The sequence below is a fragment of the Salvelinus namaycush genome, chromosome 14, assembly GCF_016432855.1.
Source record: "Salvelinus namaycush isolate Seneca chromosome 14, SaNama_1.0, whole genome shotgun sequence".
In the NCBI taxonomy this organism is placed as follows: Eukaryota; Metazoa; Chordata; class Actinopteri; order Salmoniformes; family Salmonidae; genus Salvelinus; species Salvelinus namaycush.
In genome coordinates, this window is record NC_052320.1 from 35696456 (window position 1) to 35717492 (window position 21037).

The 21037-nt window shown below is 48.0% G+C and overlaps 1 protein-coding gene across 1 annotated transcript in view; it reads left to right on the forward strand.

Annotated features, from left to right (window-relative positions):
* Positions 1-20831, forward strand: part of LOC120058726 (cadherin EGF LAG seven-pass G-type receptor 3-like) — a 72400-nt gene extending 51569 nt beyond the window's left edge. Inside the window, exons 41-64 of the mRNA XM_039007468.1 lie at positions 717-3378; positions 3544-3621; positions 3984-4100; positions 4248-4870; positions 7948-8422; positions 8519-8636; positions 11533-11705; positions 12001-12140; positions 12277-12387; positions 12588-12736; positions 12910-13074; positions 13173-13325; positions 13555-13637; positions 13802-13949; positions 14073-14186; positions 15593-15670; positions 15887-15982; positions 16118-16224; positions 16371-16440; positions 16545-16634; positions 17449-17592; positions 17709-17763; positions 20024-20142; positions 20289-20831. Coding sequence (XP_038863396.1) covers positions 717-3378; positions 3544-3621; positions 3984-4100; positions 4248-4870; positions 7948-8422; positions 8519-8636; positions 11533-11705; positions 12001-12140; positions 12277-12387; positions 12588-12736; positions 12910-13074; positions 13173-13325; positions 13555-13637; positions 13802-13949; positions 14073-14186; positions 15593-15670; positions 15887-15982; positions 16118-16224; positions 16371-16440; positions 16545-16634; positions 17449-17592; positions 17709-17763; positions 20024-20142; positions 20289-20318 — 6098 coding nt within the window. The 3' untranslated portion in view covers positions 20319-20831. The remainder of the gene's footprint in view (positions 1-716; positions 3379-3543; positions 3622-3983; positions 4101-4247; positions 4871-7947; positions 8423-8518; positions 8637-11532; positions 11706-12000; positions 12141-12276; positions 12388-12587; positions 12737-12909; positions 13075-13172; positions 13326-13554; positions 13638-13801; positions 13950-14072; positions 14187-15592; positions 15671-15886; positions 15983-16117; positions 16225-16370; positions 16441-16544; positions 16635-17448; positions 17593-17708; positions 17764-20023; positions 20143-20288) is intronic.
* The last annotated feature ends 206 nt before the right edge of the window (positions 20832-21037 follow it).

Here is a 21037-nt window from a genome sequence, read left to right on the forward strand (position 1 = left end):
TAAATAGTATGGTATTGAACTGACCCTGTATATAGTATGGTATTGAACTGACCCTGTATATAGTATGGTATTGAACTGACCCTCTATATCACAGGTGTCAAACTCATTCCACGGGGGGCCGAGTGTCTGCGGGTTTTCGCTCCTCCCTTGTACTTGATTGATGAATTAACATCACTAATTAGTTAGGAACTCCCCACACCTGGTTGTCTAGGGCTTTATTGAAAGGAAAAACCAAAAACCTGCAGACACTAGGCCCTCCGTGGAATGAGTTTGACACCCCTGCTCTATATAGTATGGTATTGAACTGACCCTCTATATAGTATGGTATTGAACTGACCCTGTATATAGTATGGTATTGAACTGACCCTGTATATAGTATGGTATTGAACTGACCCTGTATATAGTATGGTATTGAACTGACCCTGTAAATAGTATGGTATTGAACTTATTGTGTTCTTCATATTTCTTCTTATTTCTCATCTGTTTTTTTCTAGTATTACATTGTTATTGATTATTGCATTGTTGGGTTTTGAGTTAGCAAGAAAGGCATTTCACTGTATTTGTGCATGTGACATTAAAAACCCTTGCATGATCAATCTGATCTGGGCCATGTTCCAAATACTTATAAATTGTATCCTTCCTCTCTTCCTTTGTCCCTTCCTATGCTCTGTCATTAAGTGTGATTAGATATTTGACATGTGCATGCGTCCATACAGGTGAGGGTCCGATCCTGACAGTGTACCGCCTCCAATCTCAGACCAAAGCCTCCACCTCACTGAGCGTGCTCCTCAACTACCGCATCCATGGGATTCGTCCCAAACCACAGACGGGAGTCAGACGGACCAGTGACCCAGACGATGAGGTGGTAGTGTTTGGAGGGAAGGCTGTGCGCTTGCTGAGGCTGAGTGCTGGAGGGCAGAGGCTAGAGCCGCTGGGCCCCCTCATGGAGCTGCCGGACTGGGCCCTGGACGTCAGCTGGGTCTCTGGAGAGAAAGGTCCACTCCTCGGCGTGGCTCTGGCCCACAACGCTGCTCTGTTGCTGGATCCTGTTGAGGGCTGCGTCCTGGCCCTCTGCTCTTGCCAGGAGGGGTGTTTGCTGTACTCCGCCCTGCTCCTGGGTGGGAACTGGGAGGACTCTGTCCTGGTTGGGGGGACCGTGTTCAACCAGCTGGTGCTCTGGAGGCCAGGAGGGGCACAGCCGGACGGGAAGGCCCCAGTGGAGAGGCGTCTGCCAGGTCACAGTGGCGTCATCTTTAGCCTCTGTTACCGCCGGGAGACTGGCTGGCTGGCGTCTGCCTCGGACGACCGCAGTGTGAGGGTCTGGGGGGTGGGGGACCTGGGGGGTGCTGGAGGAGGGTGTGGAGACCCCAGCCCGACGTGTCTGCGGGTGTTGTATGGACACCAAGCCAGGGTGTTTTCCGTCAAGCTGTCCCCTGGACGGGTGTACAGCGCTGGGGAGGACGGGGCCTGTCTGCTGTGGGACTGGGGAGGTAGGGGGAGGGTGGCTCGGACACTGAAAGGCCACCGGTCCGGGGGGGTGAGGGCGCTGGCAGTCAGTGAGGGAGGGGACGGCCAGGGCAGGTGGGTGGCCACCGGAGGGGCAGATGGAGGGATCCGCCTGTGGCGGGTGGGGGGTGAGGAGGAGAAGGGGGATGCCGAGGGAGGGCAGGGGGAGGCGGAGAGCCTGGTGGACCTGGGCTTCCAGGGCCGAGGCGTCCCCAAGGTGGTGGGTGTGGTGGGGGACGGGCACTGGATCCAGGGCAGGGTGGTGGTGAACACAGACCATGGGGAGGTCTACCTCTATGAGGGGGGGCGGTGGGGTCTCCTATGGGAGGGGGGTCCTGAGTTCCAGTCCTACTGTGTGATGGAGGTGCTAAGGGTGAGGGGTTGGGGGGCTGCTGCATCCAGGGAGGGGCTGTGTGCTTTAGGCAGCCTCAGTGGAGGGGTGCAGGTCTTCCCCCTGTCGCAGCCTGGCGCGGGGGTGTTGCTGAGGGCAGGGCCAGGGAAAGTCCACAGTGTGCTGTGGGTGAAGGGCCAGGCAGAGGGGCAGGGTCGAGGGGGATACCTGCTGGCATCCGGAGCAGAGGGCCTGGTCCATCGTTGGCAGGTGGAGGTAGAGATGAGAGACACTGGACTGGCTCTCAGGGTGGAACCACTCTGTCCTCTCCTTCTGCCTCCCTGTGCCAAACGCTGGCTCACTGCTGTAGTTTACCTCAACCGCCCACAGGGGGCACTGTGGGTATGTGGAGACAGGAGAGGATCACTGCTGCTGTTTGAAGAGAGTGAACACCATCAAGAGAAGAAGAGGGGAGCTGGAGACGAGCATGAGGATGAAGAGATGGGAAGAGAGGCACATAATGGGCTGGTTGAAAGCCATGATGAAAAGGGGGACGTGGTAGTCGGAGAGGAGGATGAGGAGAGAGAGGCCAGCAGGGCAGGGCTGACCCTCCAGCCTGTGAGCTCTCTGTTCGGGGTGCACGGAAAGCAGGGGGTGACGTGGGTGTCGGAGCACCGGGGGCTGCTGTACAGTGCGGGGAGAGATGGCTGTGTGAGAGTCCTCCGGGTTGGACCAGAGGGACTGGAGGTTCTGAGGGTCCAGCGGGCCTGCAGGGGGATGGAGTGGCTGGAGAGAGTTCTGCTTCTGGAACCCCAGGACTCTGAAGAGGAGCAGAGGGCCCAGGAACCAGAAGGGAGTGGGAAAGAGGCCCGCTTTGTGATCGTGGGCTTCCACTCGGTCCACTTTGTGGTGTGGGACCCCGTGAGGCAGGAGAGGCTGCTGTCAGTGCTCTGTGGAGGAGGCCATCGGTCCTGGAGCTACTGCCCCCACCAGGACGGCCTCTCTATGGGCCAGGGGGCCCTGGTGTTCATCAAGCAGGGGGTGGTCCTGGCCTCTGAACCCTCTGGGGAAGCACCCAGCAGGGCAGGGAGCCTGGACCTGAGACAGGGGCTGCACGGCAGGGGAGTGGGCTGTGTGTGTCGCTTGGGGGTAGTGGGGGAGGCTGGAGAGGGCCGCTGGGAGGTGCTGGTCACCGGAGGAGAGGACACCAGCTTGACCGTCCTGGCGGTCCGACCGCAGACGGGCGCAGTCAGAGTGCTGTCGGTCATCACCGACCACATCTCGAATGTTCGGACTCTGACAGCAGTCAAACGTTTGGACAGAGGGACAGATGAACAGACAGCAGCACAGTCCCTATCTGCACTGCTGGTATCTGCAGGTGGGCGGGCACAGATGCAGTGCTACCGGCTACTGATTGGAGGAAATGGACAGTTAGGCTTGCCCTCCTGTCAGGTGATACAGGTGGCCAGCCACCGATTGGACGATCAGTGGGAGAGAATGCGGAACCGACACAAGACTGTGAAAATGGACGCAGAAACCAGGTGTTTGAACTTGTACTTTATATAAATGCTCGCTTTCATTCAATTAAATCATACAAAGACATCCCTTTACTTTCTACCAGAACACACCAACACACTGATACTGTCTTGCAGCTGCCCATTCTCTCACAAGCACAATCTGATGTTTTAATCTGTTTGTGTTTTCAGGTACATGTCCATTGCCGTGGTGGATGATGGGACAGAGTCGGTCCTCCTGGCGTTGGCCTGCAGTGATGGAGCTGTGAGGTAAGCGTGTAATACACTATCATTATTCTACCAGTCAAATTCATGAGGTACACAAAAGATTATGACCTGGTGTTTTTATTTGACCCCTTTCCTAAAATATGTCTGTCTGTCTTTCCCTCTCTCTCTCTTTCTTTCTCGTTCCTCTTTCTCTCTCTCTCTCTTTCTCTTTCTCGTTCTTCTCTCTCTCTCTCTCTCTCTCTCTCTCTCTCTCTCTCTCTTTCTCGTTCCTCTCTCTCTCTCTCTCTCTCTTTCTTTCTCGTTCCTCTCTCTCTCTCTCTCTCTCTCTTTCTCTTTCTCGTTCTTCTCTCTCTCTCTCTCTCTCTCTCTCTCTCTCTCTCTCTCTCTCTCCCTCTCTCTCTCAGGCTCTTCTCAGTCAGTGAGTTGAGGGGGAAATTTGAGCTCCTGTGGGAGAGTTTCCACCACGAGAGATGTGTACTCAGCATCGCCACCTGCAGCCTGGAGGATGGACAGGGCAATCGGTGAGGCACTGGGGGGGGCTGACGACTCCATGACAACACGACACAAGATGCAGTTCATGTTCTGAATAACCCACATTTTCCCTCATCATTTTGACCTCCTCTTAATAACATCAGCATAACGTTCTCTCACCTCTCTGTCTCCCTCAGACGTGTGTTCCTCTTCAGCGCAGCCACAGATGGAAGGATAGCAGTGTGGGATATGAGCACCGTGGCCAACTCAGAAGACAGGCCCCCTACTGCGGCCCTAGCCCCAACCAGCCCCTGTCTAACAGTCCCCGCCCACCAGAGTGGAGTCAACACCCTGGCCGTATGGGAGGAGGGCCTGGGGGCGGGACATACAGACGAAGCCCGGATAACATTGGCCAGTGGAGGAGATGACGGACAGCTGTCAGTGGCACTCATCCGGGTGCAGTACCAGGGGGAGGCGGTAGGGGGCAGCAGAGTGTGTCTACAGCTCCAGTCTCAGTGGTCAGTGGCTTTAGCCCACGCTGCCCCTCTGACCGCCCTGAGGATGCTGAGCCCAGGCCTGTTAGTGTCCACATCCTCTGACCAGAGGGTGTGTCTGTGGAGGCTGGCCACTACCGGGCTCAGCCAACAGGGAGCGCTCCTCTCCCATGTGGCAGACGCAGCAGGGCTGGAGGTGTGGATTGGGGCTGAGGCTGGGGTTGGGGCTGTGTCTGGATGTGGGGACAGAGGCTGGGTGGTTGTCTGTGGACAGGGGTTACAGCTGCTGAAGGTGACAGACATGGAGGGTGGAGGGAACAGGGAGGGTAAAACTGGAAGAAAGAGCTGGGTGGGAGGGAGGGAGGAGTGTGTGAAAGTGTCTTTACACCAGCATTGTCTGGATGACAAGACAACATGACCTGTTGTGAACTGGACCCGTGAACTAGATTAGTTTATTTGGATAACTGAAATGGTTTATGTCTAAGTGACCCAAAGAACCCAAACACCTTAATTTCATAATGTACATTTGGATTTTGAAATAAACTTAATTGAAATCAAGATATTTATCTCAAATGATTTATAGATGTATGGCTGCTTGTGGTGTACTGCTTGTGTGGCAGTCAGGGCTAGTGAAGTGGGAGTAATACTATGGGTTCAACTGACTGAGTGTGTGTGGGGGGGGGAGCGGGGTAATGCAAGTACTCCACCGCTGTAATGTGAAAGGGAGGTCTGGATGGGGGTCAGTACACAGGTTTACAGTGGGGCAGGACTGCAGTAGATTAACATGAATATTTTAGTCACGTCTCCGATTGCCTTTCATCCAGCATCCGTCAGTGTGCCAACTTCACTGATGAGAATCAGAGAGAGAGAGAGAGAGAGAGAGAGAGAAGTAGTATTTGAAGAGCTAGATGGAGCAGGGAGGTGATGCCTTCTGACCGATGACGTATACAGACAAATGTATATGTGAATACTCTGCAAAATAGCTGGTAATTCAACTGTAGTATGCTGAAATCACCTGGAGAAAGATACATGTGACGCGTGAGAGAGGACTCGTGGAAGGGATCTATTGATGAGCGGTGCTGAAGGGCGAAGTAACTTCGCTGTGAGCTCAGTTGAACAGAAGGCGTCGTCTGCCGAAAGATTAAAGACGAGAAAGGAAGAGTTTGTGTGTGTGTGTGTGTAGTGGTGTGAGGGATGCCTCGGCGTAGCCGGGCCCGTGACAACGGGGCTGAGGTGAGCCAGCGAACCCCCCGAGGGAGGAGAAAAGACCCCCAAGTTGAGGAGCCTTCCACACCCACCAGAGAGGTACAGTACTACAAACTGGTGACACTGTTGACCAAGTTGTTGTGTATTTATCATGGAGATAAACTGATCTCTCTGCTCTGTCATCACAGGCTGCAGGATCTATGATGCCACAGGATCGGTTGCCTATGATTGGCTCCTCTGGAAGTAAGCCAGCAGGTACAGTGAACTAACTATCATTTCTATTTCTGCCTTTTCCCAATTAGATTGGCTCAACTTCTGCGTCCTCTCTGGCCTCCTTTTTGAAAAATGTCAAAGGTAATCGAGGAAAGGCGGCAAGGAGAGGAAAAGTGGACAAAAGTGCGCCCGTATGAAATTAGACTCCTCCAATCGCGTGCCATCAGGGAAATGGCGTTTACAGGGTGGAATCCCAAAAGAAATGTATAATGTGATAAAAACAAATGTTGCTAGTTATGCAAGACATTTTACAGATAAAGGGACAAGTAGCATATGTACATGTTTTATGTTTGCATGCTTTTCTCCTCCGAGAAAACAACAGCTGATTCTGAAGACGTGGCAGATTTCAAAAGTCTTCTGTGAAGTAATCCGGTTGGACGCACTTGTGCCTCCTCGCCTTAAGGAGGCTATCGAAGAGGGGAGGACCATCTTCCCTTTGCCTACTAACGAATTGACGCACTCCTCGACCACTTATGGGTTTCGGGGTCACGGAGGAGACCCCCTAGGGAGCGTCTTCAAATAGATACTGGATTGTGTTGCTATTTTGACTTCCAATCCAGTATCTATTTGAAGACGCTCCCTAGGAGCAGCATGCAGTGAACAGACATACTCCCTTTCCAATAAAGAAAAGTGCTGTCATGTAATATAGACACTGGAACATCAGTGTTAACATTATCAGTCCGTCTGCTCCGTTGTCTTGACCGCTGGTCCTGGACCAGTGTCCGATGCTAACTGGTCTAAGAGACCTGCTCCTGTCTCCTCTCCTGTCTCCTCTCCTGTCTCCTCTCCTGTCTCCTCTCCTGTCTCCTCTCAGTTGGCTCTCAAGTGTTTGTTTTCCTCTGACTGTGCTCTGTCAACACACAGACACTTGATCATATCAACAGAGAGACACAGGGCAAGAAGAGCGGGCAAGAACTAGGGCAAGGAAATCCACATGAAAAATGATTCCCTTTGTATACTGAGTGTACAAAACATTAGGAACACCTTCCTAATACTGAGTGGCACCCCCTTTTGCCCTCAGAACAGCCTCAATTTATCAGGGGCATGGACTCTACAAGGTATTGAAAGCGTTCCACATGGATGCTGGCCCATGTTGACTCCAATCCTTCCCACAGTTATGTCAAGTTGGCCAGATGGGAAACTGTTGAGTGTGAAAAACCCATCAGTTTTGCAGTTCTTGACACAAACCGGTGCGCCTGGCACCTAATACCATACGCCATTCAAAGACACTTCAATCTTTTGTCTTGCCCATTCACCCTCTGAATGGCACACACACACAATCCATGTCTCAATTGTCTTAAGAATCCTTCTTTAACCTGTCAACCTCCCCTTCATCTACATTAATACAAGTGGATTGAACAAGTGACATAAATAAAGGATCATTTCACCCGGTCAGCCTATGTCGTGGAAAAAGCAGGTGTTCCTAATGTTTTGTACAGTCAGTGTGTCGCCTATGCTTGATTTAGTAAAACACTTTTATACACTTGAATACTTTGATGGCACATTTACATACAATTCTAAAACTGTACACTATACAAATTCAAAGACAACCTCGCCCTCTGTCAACTGTATATCAGTGCCAAACAAAGGTACTTTAAAGCTGAAATCCATGAAGGGGGCCACTGTTCGGCCCCCAGCGCCTTTGTTATTGTTTTTGTTTTGTTGATGAAACGAAAGAGAGAGGAGCGTCCAGCATCGTGGTAAAAAAAAAAAATCACATGACATATTCTGCAGTGCTAATCACGCGTGCAATAATGTCCTCAGGGAAAAACAGTGTTCGTTGTTTGAGATAACTCATTTGTTGTTGTAATATAGCAAACAGACCCGGCAGTTTCACCAACTGTGGATTTTAGCTTTAAAACAGTCCATTTGAACATTTACTGCCTTGTCTGTTCAACATGGAAGATTCTCTCCTCCTCCACAGCCAAGCCTACTATGACAACCCACCAGCGCCCCTCTCAGGCCGCACGGAGGAAGCGCACCCAGCCGGGCCAGACCTCCGGCAACCTTCCCCCGGACAGCATGACCCCGTGGGACGGACTGTCCCTGTCCGAATCCTCCTTCACCAGCATCCCTCCGCCCCCGCCCGCCCCTCTCCCCACACCCCTGTCCCCCCAACTCCCCCGACACCTGTCGGGGGGTGTCGGTGTCCGGAGCCCTGCCCCCTCGCCCCCAGTCACAGCTCCCACGGAGGGGAGCAGGGCTGTGAGGGTGAGGCGCAGGGTGCTCCCCCAGCACAGGCTCCCCCGTGCCCCCCGCTTACCCCCACTCAGACCCGTCACCAACCTCAGCTTCTCTCGCAGCTTCACCTTCTCCTTCTTCGAGCTGCCGCTGCACCAGTCCCCCCACAGCCGCGCTGAACGCGTCCGAGACCTCATGCTGCTGCTGAGACAGATCCAGTACTGACTGACCGCAACACACCATGACCCAGAACAGTGACTCAGTACTGACCACAGCGTGGCTATTAACTAGGACAATACTTGACCACTCACCAGGACAATGGTCCAGTTCTGGTTGCATCACAATTACATCAAGTCCAAGCACTGGCACCGGTGGTCAGGCACGGTCCTTCTGAAAATGCGGGACTACTGTCCAGTACTGACCGACTTGATGGTACACCAAGGACCACAACAGGACCATCTGAACCATTTCTGATGAACTCAGTCCAGGGATACTGCTTTTAAAGCACATTTATTCTCAGCTTTTGTATGTTAGTGTGCCCAGTGATTGGAGTACTAAACATTTATGTGTGTGTGTGTGTGTGTGTGTGTGTGTGTGTGTGTGTGTGTGTGTGTGTGTGTGTGTGTGTGTGTGTGTGTGTGTGTGTGTGTGTGTGTGTGTGTGTGTGTGTGTCGTGTTAAGAATTTTTTGTTCTTCTTGGCTGTCTGGATCTGGGGATGAGGCTTTGAGACAGTGTAGTACAGGTTAAATTAGGTAATTTATCAGATTAAAACATATCAACAAAGAAATAGCAGATTCAAAAAACATACCGAGTTAAAACTCAGAATAATTGGATGGTAGAGTTTTATGTAGCCTGATATGCTTGTCAAAGTCTATCTAAGTTCATGTTTGATGCAGCAGTTATAATGTGGCAAATGGTCCCATTGCAGGTTGGTAATCATTCTCTCCCAAGACATGGTCATTTAAATATCTGTATTTCTCTCTCAGAATCAGAATATTATAGCATTTCATTTAGTCATCATAACACTTTATATGATATAAAGGAAGTTCATGTTTGATCTAATGTGTCAATGTTTATCATGTAAGGTTGGTTGGCAAGAATTCTCTCCTGAGACATTGGGTAAAGCATTTTTCAAAGTCTCCATTTGTGTCAGAATTATTTGGACGAATTTGTTTTAGTCATTATGTCACTTTATATTCTACAATGTGATGTGACAAATGGATATAATGTAAGGCTCGTTTGAGAACCTAAGATGCTTTATCCCAAGACCTTTATGCATATCTGTACAGCAGCAGAATCAACCCACACCTACAAATCATTAAACACACTCACTGGTAGAGATACCTGAGCTTCACCTGCGCAAAGCGGGGCACACTCATACTCACACACCTATACGCTACTCCACAGACATGCCCACCCGTGACCACTGACATGGCGTCACGTGTGGCTATCTGATATCAGTGGACTTTGAGACCGATAGGCAGAGGCGTTGATGTTCATTTGGACCTTTTCCTCAGGATGACAATCTGATAACCCTGTAGTCTCTGTGAGACCACTGGCAGGCACATCCCGGTGGCATCAGGCTAAGGAGCCAGAGATTCACAACATTTCATTCCCATCAAAATGTTGTTGTCTTCGTTGTCTCAAGTTCCAGAGGAACCGCTGCAATGTTTTAAACAAATGTCAGGGGATCAGAATTTTAAAAGAGGATAATGTTTTATCTCGTTTTTATTTTTTTATTTTTTTTAACTGCCCCCTGAGCATGTTGGTACAGTATGTATAATTATAATGAATATAATTATTATAATATGCCTACTGTACCAACTCTACTATCCTACTTTGTGTGATAAGACATGAAATGCTAGTTAAATCGTGTGATGTTCGACTCATGTCCACCTTTATCGTGCCAATTGAAAGTTACACCATGACATTGTTGACTACTCGATTCTGATTGGGCTCGAAAGGGAAGTCAATTTGATCCATTTTTATCCAGTCCGTGAGACATGTTCCATTCTCTATAACTTTTCGCTCCTTCTGTCATTCTAAAGCACACGGGAACAACAGACACTGAAATACAACCGGACTTTGTATACTAGTTCACTTTTCCCTTCTCCTACTGATAATGCTATTCGATATGGAGCTGAGTTTAGTTTATTACAGTGAGAGGCATCTGACTTTACTTACACGTGTGACTCACAGTGTTTCTTGGACCATATATTATGGAACGGCCCCAGATAGATCCAAGCCCCACTGTAGACAAGATCTTGTGGAATTATTAAGTAATAATTCATGATCCAAATGTATTACAGTAGTTTTGTGTTTCCCTGATTTCATATGTGTGTGGAATGTTTTCCTCAGGTCTCCACGCTGTTGTTGGCGTTGAGGGATTAGTTCAGTGTAGTACAGGCTGATGTCTTGTAATCCACCAACCATTATAAACTGGGTGGTTCGAGCCCTGAATGCTGATTGGCTGAAAGCTGTGGTGTATCAGACCGTATGCCATGGGTATGACAAACCATTTATTTTTACTGCTTTAATTATGTTGGTAACCAGTTTATAATATCAATAAGGCACCTCAGGGGTTTGTGATATGTGGCCAATATACCACGGCTAAGGGCTGTGTCCAGGCACTCCGAGTTGCGTCGTGCCTAAGAACAGCCCGAGCCGTGGTATATTGGCAATATACCACACCCCTTTGGGCCTTATTGCTTAATTATACTCGTGGTGGTAGGATTCCAAAAATACATTCGTTTGTTAGATAGCTTAAGTCCTGTGAATGTGACAGTGTGGTGTTTCATCAACTGTAGATGGGCCAGGATATCAAGGAGTTTGCCTGGATTCTCCCTCTTGGGAAAGGCCCTACTTTTAAGCCAGGGCTCTTTTTTGTCTACGTCCCAAATGGCATCCTATTCCCTGTGTAGTGCACTACTTCGGGTGCCATTCTGTCTGAATGCGAGCCACGATGAAGGAAGTATTCAGCAGCGTTGAATCGCTGAGGGGGAGGGGAACGGATTGCCCGCTGCTCTGAGCAGAGTTCAAGGATTCACACCACCCTTCCCGGCACACGTGGTGTACGGTAAACACACTCACATGACATCAGCCCGCTCATTCTCTCTGGACATAGTTGTGTACAGGTTTTGTCTTCACCTAGTATTTAGTCTCCTACACACACACGTTTGGGTTATTTTTCTATTTAATTGCTATGCTATTCTTTTGCAACTTCACTCTAATTATGTCTGAACTGGCTCACTGAACTATTCATACACAAAATAGAGAGAAATTGGCAAATGGAAAATTGGCAGCAGTCAGACCGTCCTTATATAGCAGTGCTGGAGAGTGTACCTGCACTGTGCCTTTGACTTCAAGATGGACAGTATTATTCTTAATCCTGTCCTGCCTGATCACACAGCCGTGCTGGACGAAGCACAGTTGGATATACTGGGTCAGCGGTTGGGAAAGAAGTCCCGGTCGGTTTGGGAGAGGGTGAAGGCAGAATGCTGGTGAGTGACAGTGGAGCCTTGTTGCGCCAGCACAGCATTCATGCTCTATACTTTCATCGTGGCGTGAATGTTAACCCCACCCCCCAGTAGTCTGGGGCATCGTGAGAGACATACCGTATATTATTATGAGGGACAATATCACATTATTGGTATTTCTTTTAAATATTACATTTCTTTTTATATTTTAACACATTTTTAATTTGGCCTACATATTTATACCTGTCAAATTCAACAGAGAGAAATGAACCCTTTATGTCTACGATTGAACCCCAACTCTGGCTGTCTCCTCTCCCAGGTGTTCTGGTCCCAGGCTGAAGAGCTGTATGTTGTCATCTGTTCCTGTCCTCTCCTGGCTGCCCCGCTACTCCCTCAGAGACAACGCCATCAGAGACCTGATTTCGGGCGTCAGTGTGGGTATCATGCACCTACCCGGAGGTACCACTGACTACCTGAAGCTACAGATATGAATGAGATTGATACGCACCTGGTATACCTACCGCTCATGTCTGCTTTAGGCCAGACGCTTTACTCTCTGTGTTCCCCTCCCCCTCAATCTCTCTCTCCCCCTAAGGCCTGTCTAATGCGTTGCTGGCCGGGGTGCCGCCCGTGTTTGGTCTCTACACCTCTTTCTATCCGTTGGTCATCTACTTCATCTTTGGGACGTCCAGACACCTCTCAGTGGGTGAGTGTTAACACGGACCTCTGCGTCACTCTCATCACCTGAAGTGGTGGACATAATCAAAGTCCTTTGCTGGCTTTCTTTTCTTTTCAGTTAGTGCTGAATGAGGGAAATGTGGGTAGGGTTCAGTTAGCCTGAGCGAGGAAAGAGTTCAAGGCTTTGAATATGACATCGGTGCGTTTCCATGCATGACGGGCACACAGGTACTTTCGCCATTCTTTCTATCATGATTGGCACTGTGACGGGGAACGTGGAGTTGCTTAGTAACGGCGTCGAGGAGCGGGAGGGCGACAGAGAGATGGCTCGAGTGTGTGTGGCAGTACAACTTACCTTCCTTTGTGGCCTTATACAGGTGAACACACACACACACACACACACACACACACACACACACACACACACACACACACACACACACACACACACACACACACACACACACACACACACACACACACACACACACACACACACACACACATCTTAGGATGACAGGCTAGGTATGTTACTTGTCCCTCTCTACAGATAGTGTTGTTCTTGATGAGAGGAGGGGATGTGTGTCGCTGGCTGTCTCAGCCCCTGGTGAGTGGCTATACCACGGCGGCGGCCCTTCATATCACCATCTACCAGCTGCCTCTACTCTTTGGCATCTCAACCAACAGACACAGCGGTTTCCTGGCTGTAGGCTGGGTGAGCTTTGTTTGTGTGTGTGTGCGTGTATAGGTGACAGAGAAAGTGTGTGTGTGTGTGTGTCCCTGTCTTCATCCCTGTGCCCTGGTGTGTGTCAGACGCTGGTTGATGTGCTGTCTAGAGTGACTAACGCAACGCCTGGGACGCTGGTTGTCTCCGCCGTCTCCATGGTGATCCTGGTGGGAGGAAAGATGCTGAATAGACTCTTCAAGACCAAGCTACCCATGCCCATTCCATGGGAGCTGGTGCTGGTAGACACACACACACACACACACACACACACACACACACACACACACACACACACACACACACACACACACACACACACACACACACACACACACACACACACACACACACACACACACACACACACACACAGTCAGACATGAGTCAGAATTGCATAAAGGTCTTTCTGTTGAAGACTGTTCCAGTGTGATGACCTCATCTCCTCTGTCCTCTTCATTTTATCCTCAGATAACTCTGGCCACCTTCCTGTCAGTGCAGTTGGAGTTGTCAGGACAACATAGTGTCCAGGTAGTAGGACACATACCCACTGGGTTAGTCCCACTGTCTCTCTTCATCTGTTTGTGCCATGTCAAATGAATTTACTTGTGACATAAAACTTGAGTTATTACCGTGTTATGTTCACAGGCTACATGGGATGAATACAAAAATATGATGAAACTACCAGTATGTCCCCTCTCTCTTTCCGTGGCTCCAGCCTGTCTCCCCCAGCCCTCCCCTCTCTAGCCCAGGCCAAAGAGCTGTTTGGTCCTGCTCTGTCCCTGGCTGTGGTGGGCTTTGGCTTTACCTCCTCCATGGGCAGAATGTTTGCACACAAACATGATTATGCCATAGACAGCAACCAGGTAACAGAGAAATGAGCTCTCACATTGTCTCCTAACGGACTCACTATATTCACTCCACTGTTGGGAGGACCAGTTTCTCTCTCCCGCTATTTCACTGCTATAATTGGTCTCTTCCTGCTGTAGGACCTGTTGGCGATAGGACTCTGCAACACAATTGGAGGGATGTTCCACTGTTTTGCCGTCAGCGGTTCTTTGTCACGCAGTACGGTCCAAGAAAGTATTGGGGTGAAAACCCAGGTAGAGTTTCCTTTTTTCCTTTTAAAGCTGGAATTTGGAACATTGCTGTGCTTCCATTCCATCACAAGAGGTGTTGAGCGATTAGGAGTTAGATGGGGTTGAGGTCAGGGCTCTGTGCAAGCCAGTCAAGTTCTTCCACACTGATCTCGACAAACCATTTCTGTATGGACCTCGCTTTGTGCATGGGGGCATTATCATGCTGAAACAAGAAAGGGCCTTCCCCAAACTGTTGCCACAAAGTTGGAAGCCCAAAATCGTCTAGAATGCGATTGTATACTGTAGCGTTAAGATTTCCCTTCACTGGAACTAAGGGGCCTAGACCGAACCATGAACAACAGTCCCAGACCATTATTCCTCCTCCACCAAACATTACAGTTGGCACAATGCATTGGAGCAGGTAGCGTTCTCCTGGTATCCACCAAACCCAGTCAGACTGCCAGATGGTGAAGCGTGATTCATCACTCCAGAGAACGCGTTTCCACTGCTCCAGAGTCCAATGGCGGCGAGCTTTACACCACTCCAGCCGACACTTGGCATTGTGCATGGTGATTTTGGGCTTGTGTAGCCTACCACTTCGCGGCTGAGCTTTTGTTACTCCTAGACGTTTCAACTTCACAATAACAGCCCTTACAGTTGACCGGGGCAGCTCTAGCAGGGTAGAAATTTGATGAACTGACTTGTTGGAAAAGTGGCATCCTATGATGGTGTCGCGTTGAATGTCACTGAGCTCTTCAGTAAGGCCATTCCACTGCCAATGTTTGTCTATGGAGATTGCATGATTGTGTGCTATATTTTATAAATCTGTCAGTAATGAGTGTGGCTGAAATAGCCAAATCCACTAATTTGAGAGGGGTGTCCACATACTTTTGTATGTCATTCTCATTGAAAGGAAGTCGAAGAAGTGGTAGATCTGTTCAATGTGCACGATTTCTATGCTTCCCGTTTCTATGTTTTTGCATCTTTTACTTTCGATGTTATACACCAGCTTCAAACAGCTGAAAAATACAAATTGTTTTCGTTATGGAAAAGATATTTCCCAGCAGTTTAGATGTTAAAATGATTCTCTACACTATATACTTGCTTGTTTTGTCACATAAACTGAAATTGGGCGAAGTATTCACATTTTTGCAACCAGGAAATGGCAGAGATATACACATCTTCAAGGAGAATGGATTTGTTCTTTGTGATAGACATACTGTAGTATTGATACAGATACAGAAATGTAAAGTCTGGCTCTGGAATTGAACCCTGGTCTGCCGTGGGGAATATGTAGTCCATAGTTGGCTGTGTGCTAAACACCGACACGGGGTAAAGTCTTAATCTCACATCTTCCCTCACTTATATGTATCTCCCTCTCTTTTGCTCTCTCTTTTCTAATCTCTCCCCCTCGCTCCTCCTGTCCACAGGCGGCTGGCCTTCTCTCTGCTCTGATGATGCTCACCATCTTGCTGAAGATTGGACATCTCTTTGAGCAGCTGCCAATAGTACTCAAGTCATTTATAACACCTACAATCCCTTCTCTAACACTGAAATCAGATGTTTTGTCTGTGTTTGCGTTCATTTGTTTGTTTTGGTGTTCATATGCTTCTGTTTCATTCTCTGCCTTTGTGTTTGTAAGTGTTTATACTTGTTGCTCTGTCTCTATGTGTGTGTGTGTGTGTGTGTGTGTGTGTGTGTGTGTGTGTGTGTGTGTGTTACAGGCAGTGTTAGCAGTGGTCATTGTGGTAAATCTGCAAGGGATTCTGGGTCAGTTTCGGGAAGTCCCAGTGCTCTGGGCATCTGACCGTTTGGACCTGGTACGTCAGCCTCCATATAACATCCATCATCCATTCCGTATGCCTTCAGTCATTCTGATGATCCATCACTGATCACCCCAGATAGGCCTCTAATCCAGGGCCTTTCCTGTGTCCCTCTCCCCTCTCTCCCTACAGCTGGTGTGGGTGTTCACCCTGATCTTCACCCTGATTTTCAACCTGGATCTTGGCCTGGCTGCTGCTCTGGCCTTCTCTCTGATCACTGTCGTCTACAGGACTCAACTGTGAGTGTGTCGGTCACTTGTTAGGTGGTGTGCATGTTATGGGATTCGCAGAACACCTATGGTAGTCATTCATGTCTGTTCTGTCTCATTTTGTCTTTTTGTATTCACTCTGTCTGTCTGTCTGTCTCTCTGTCTCTCTCTCTCAGCTCCCACAGTGCAGTGCTGGGTCATATTCCTGGGACGGACTGCTACAGGGACCTACGTCTCTATGCTGAGGTAACCTTTAGGATAGCCATTGAGAAACCTTTCACCTGAACTAACTAACCAGTCCCTGCTGTGCTGCTGATGAACAACACCCTGGCCTGCTCTGTGTTTCACAGGCCAGGCCGATCCCTGGAGTTTCTGTATTCTCCTGCTCCAACCCTCTGTACTTTGCAAATGCTGAGCTGTTCTTCAGCTCTCTCAGAAAGGTAGGTAGGCAGGCTACATGCTATGAGACGTAAACTACAACTCAACCCAGACAATATAGCATGAACTACAACTCAACCCAGACAATATAGCATAAACTACAACTCAACCCAGACAATATAGCATGAACTACAACTCAACCCAGACAATATAGCATAAACTACAACTCAACCCAGACAATATAGCATAAACTACAACTCAACCCAGACAATATAGCATAAACTACAACTCAACCCAGACAATATAGCATAAACTACAACTCACCCCAGACAATATAGCATAAACTACACCTCACCCCAGACAATATAGCATAAACTACAACTCAACCCAGACAATATAGCATAAACTACAACGCAACCCAGACAATATAGCATAAACTACAACTCACCCCAGACAATATAGCATAAACTACAACTCAACCCAGACAATATAGCATAAACTACAACTCAACCCAGACAATATAGCATAAACTACAACTCACCCCAGACAATATAGCATAAACTACACCTCACCCCAGACAATATAGCATAAACTACAACTCAACCCAGACAATATAGCATAAACTACAACTCAACCCAGACAATATAGCACAAACTACAACTCAACCGAGACAATATAGCATAAACTACAACTCACCCCAGACAATATAGCATAAACTACAACTCAGAACCCAGAACCACCGCATTCCACTGTTTGTTTCTGCATCGTTGTGCATTCCTTCACGTACTTACTGTAGGTTGACAGCTGTAACTCATGCAATGTGAAAGTCTACGAACATTAGCAAGTGTGTGTGGGTGTGTGTTTTTGTGCAAACAGTCTGTGCAGCGTGTCCAACTGGAGAATGCAGCCCTCATTGAGAACCAGCCCTTACCTCAAATGTCAGGCGCAAGGCACTGTCTGGTGCTAGAGTTTAGCTCAGTCATCTTCATGGACTCTATGTCAATCAAAGCACTATGTAAGGTGAGCCCAAACAGTCATTACCTGAACCAAATAACAGCGAGTATGAGACAGGGAAAGGGAACAAGAGATACTCCATAATGTGCTGTGTAACACACTGTGTTTTTCCATTGTGGCAGGTTGTGGAGGAATTGAAGGAGCAGGGGGTCAGTGTGTTTCTGGCTGCTTGCCCAGGTAAATTCCCCTCAAACTTCTTGCTACTGCCATAACAACCTCACCTACTTATGAAACTCCCATGTCTACCCTCAAAACATTGATTGATGTACTCTAACATATACAGTTGAAGTCGGAAGTTTATATACACCTTAGCCAAATACATTTAAACTCAGTTTTTCACAAGTAAAATTCCCTGTCTCAGGTCAGTTAGGATCACCACTTTATTTTAAGAATGTGAAATGTCAGAATAATAGTAGAGAGAATGATTTATTTCAGCTTTTATTTCTTTCATCACATTCCCAGTGGGTCAGAAGTTTACATACACTCAATTAGTATTTGGTAGCATTGCCTTTAAATTGTTTAACTTGGGTCAAACGTTTCGGGTAGCCTTCCACAAGCTTCCCACAATAAGTTGGGTGAATTTTGGCCCATTCCTCCTGACAGAGCTGGTGTAACTGAGTCAGGTTTGTAGGCCTCCTTGCTCGCCCACGCTTTTTCAGTTCTGCCCACACATTTTCTATAGGATTGAGGTCAGGGCTTTGTGATGGCCACTCAATACTTTGACTTTGTTGTCCTTAAGCCATTTTGCCACAACTTTGGAAGTATGCTTGGGGTCATTGTCCATTTGGAAGACCCATTTGCAACCAAGCTTTAACTTCCTGACTGATGTCTTGAGATGTTGCTTCAATATATCCACATAATTTTCCTGCCTCATGATGCCATCTATTTTGTGAAGTGCATCAGTCCCTCCTGCAGCAAAGCACCCCCACAATATGATGCTGCCACCCCCGTGCTTCATGGTTGGAATGGTGTTCTTCGGCTTGCAAGCATCCCCCTTTTTCCTCCAAACATAGCGATGGTCATTATGACCAAACAGTTCTATTTTTGTTTCATCAGACCAGAGGACATTTCTCCAAAAAGTACGATCTTTGTCCCCATGTGCAGTTGCAAACCGTAGTCTGGCTTTTTTATGGCGGTTTTGGAGCAGTGGCTTCTTCCTTGCTGAGCGGCCTTTCAGGTTATGTCGATATAGGACTCGTTTTACTGTGGATATAGATACTTTTGTACCTGTTTCCTCCAGCATCTTCACAAGGTCCTTTGCTGTTGTTCTGGGATTGATTTGCACTTTTCGCACCAAAGTACGTTCATCTCTAGGAGACAGAACGCGTCTCCTTCCTGAGCGGTATGAAGGCTGCGTGGTCCCATGGTGTTTATACTTGAATACTATTGTTTGTACAGATGAACGTGGACCCTTCAGGCGTTTTGGAAATTGCTCCCAAGGATGAACCAGACTTGTGGAGGTCTACAATTTGTTTTCTGAGGTCTTGGCTGATTTCTTTTGATATTCCCATGATGTCAAGCAAAGAGGCACTGAGTTTTAAAGTAGGCCTTGAAATACATCCACAGGTACACCTCCAATTGACTCAAATTATCAGAAGCTTCTAAAGCCATTACATAATTTTCTGGAATTTTCCAAGCTGTTTAAAGGCACAGTCAACTTAGTGTATGTAAACTTCTGACCCACAGGAATTGTGATACAGTGAATTATAAGTGAAATAATTTGTCTGTAAACAACTGTTGTAAAAATGACTTGTGTCATGCACAAAGTAGATGTCCTAACCGACTTGCCAAAACTATAGTTTGTTAACAAGAAATTTGTGGAGTGGTTGAAAAACAAGTTTTAATGACTCCAACCTAAGTGTACATAAACTTCCGACTTCAACTGTGTATTTCGTATTGTGAAATTCGGCACGGGACATTGGTCTTATACCTCTCAGGACATTGATTGTACTGTTTTTGGTGTAAGATGTGATGGCAGCTGCAGTTGCTTTATAAATCAGTTTCAGATTGTAGGGTAATGTGCTTGTCAGTTTCAGATTGTAGGGTAATGTGCATGTCAGTTTCAGATTGTAGGGTAATGTGCATGTCCATTTCAGATTGTAGGGTAATGTGCATGTCCGTTTAAGATTGTAGGGTAATGTGCATGTCAGTTTCAGATTGTAGGGTAATGTGCTTGTCAGTTTCAGATTGTAGGGTAATGTGCATGTCCATTTCAGATTGTAGGGTAATGTGCATGTCCATTTCAGATTGTAGGGTAATGTGCATGTCCGTTTAAGATTGTAGGGTAATGTGCATGTCAGTTTCAGAATGTAGGGTAATGTGCATGTCAGTTTCAGACTGTAGGGTAATGTGCATGTCAGTTTCAGATTGTAGGGTAATGTGCATGTCAGTTTCAGATTGTAGGGTAATGTGCTTGTGTGTTACCTGTGTCCTGTAGACAGGCTGGTGATCAAGCTGCAGGCCCAGGGCTTCGTCCCAAACACTCTGCCCAGGTCCTGCCTCTTCCCGTCAGTGCACCACGCTGTCCAACACTGCCAGATATCGCCTCCCCTGGCTGTGAATATGATCACTTTTTCTATATGCGTTGCTACTGGCATTGCTACCTCGTGTCCTATGTCTACCAGTGTGTCTGTTAGAATTAGTCTGTCTGCTTTGTGATTGTTGTCTACCTCTGCATTGATGTTGTTCTTTTGCTCCTATAGGACCACAACACAGAGCTGAGTGAGTGTTGATGTGCAGCCTGCAGCTCATGGAGGGGATGGGAAAATGCCACTGTGGAATTCCTGCCTCAATCAGAATATGCAGTAGACTGAACTCCCAGCTCAAGCTGGCGTCGGCGATAGGACTATGAAAATGCTTTCCTTTGAGCTCCATCGCTAACGCTGTGGTTCAACGTCTTCTTTTGAGCTATGAAAAGACAGCAGAGGGATTGGAGCCAGCCGGAGTCCGTCCGTCTGTCTGTCTGCCTCTGTCGGTCTGTCTGTCTGCCTCTGTGTGCCTGTCTTCCAATCTCTAAAACATGTCCAGGTCTAACCCCCCCTGCTCCATGATTAGAGGTGTCTGTGTGGGTTTAATGGTTGGGTGTCTCTCCTGCACCTCCTCTAATGAGAGCAGACACTCATAGGAAATGGGTGAGCTCGGCTGATGTCAATCAAATCAAATTGTTTTACTCACATGCGCCAAATACAACAGCTGTAGACCTTACAGTGAAATGCTTGCTTACGAGCCCCTAACCAACAGTGCAGTTTCAGAAAATACGAGATAAAAGTAATTAAAGAGCAGCAGTAAAAAATAACAATATATACAGGGGGGTGCCGGTACAGAGTCAATGTGCAGGGGCACCGGTTAGTTGAGGTAGTATGTACATGTAGGTAGAGTTAATTAAAGTGACTATGCATAGATGACAACAGAGAGTGGCAGTGGTGGGGAGAGGCGGGGGGGGGGGGGGGGG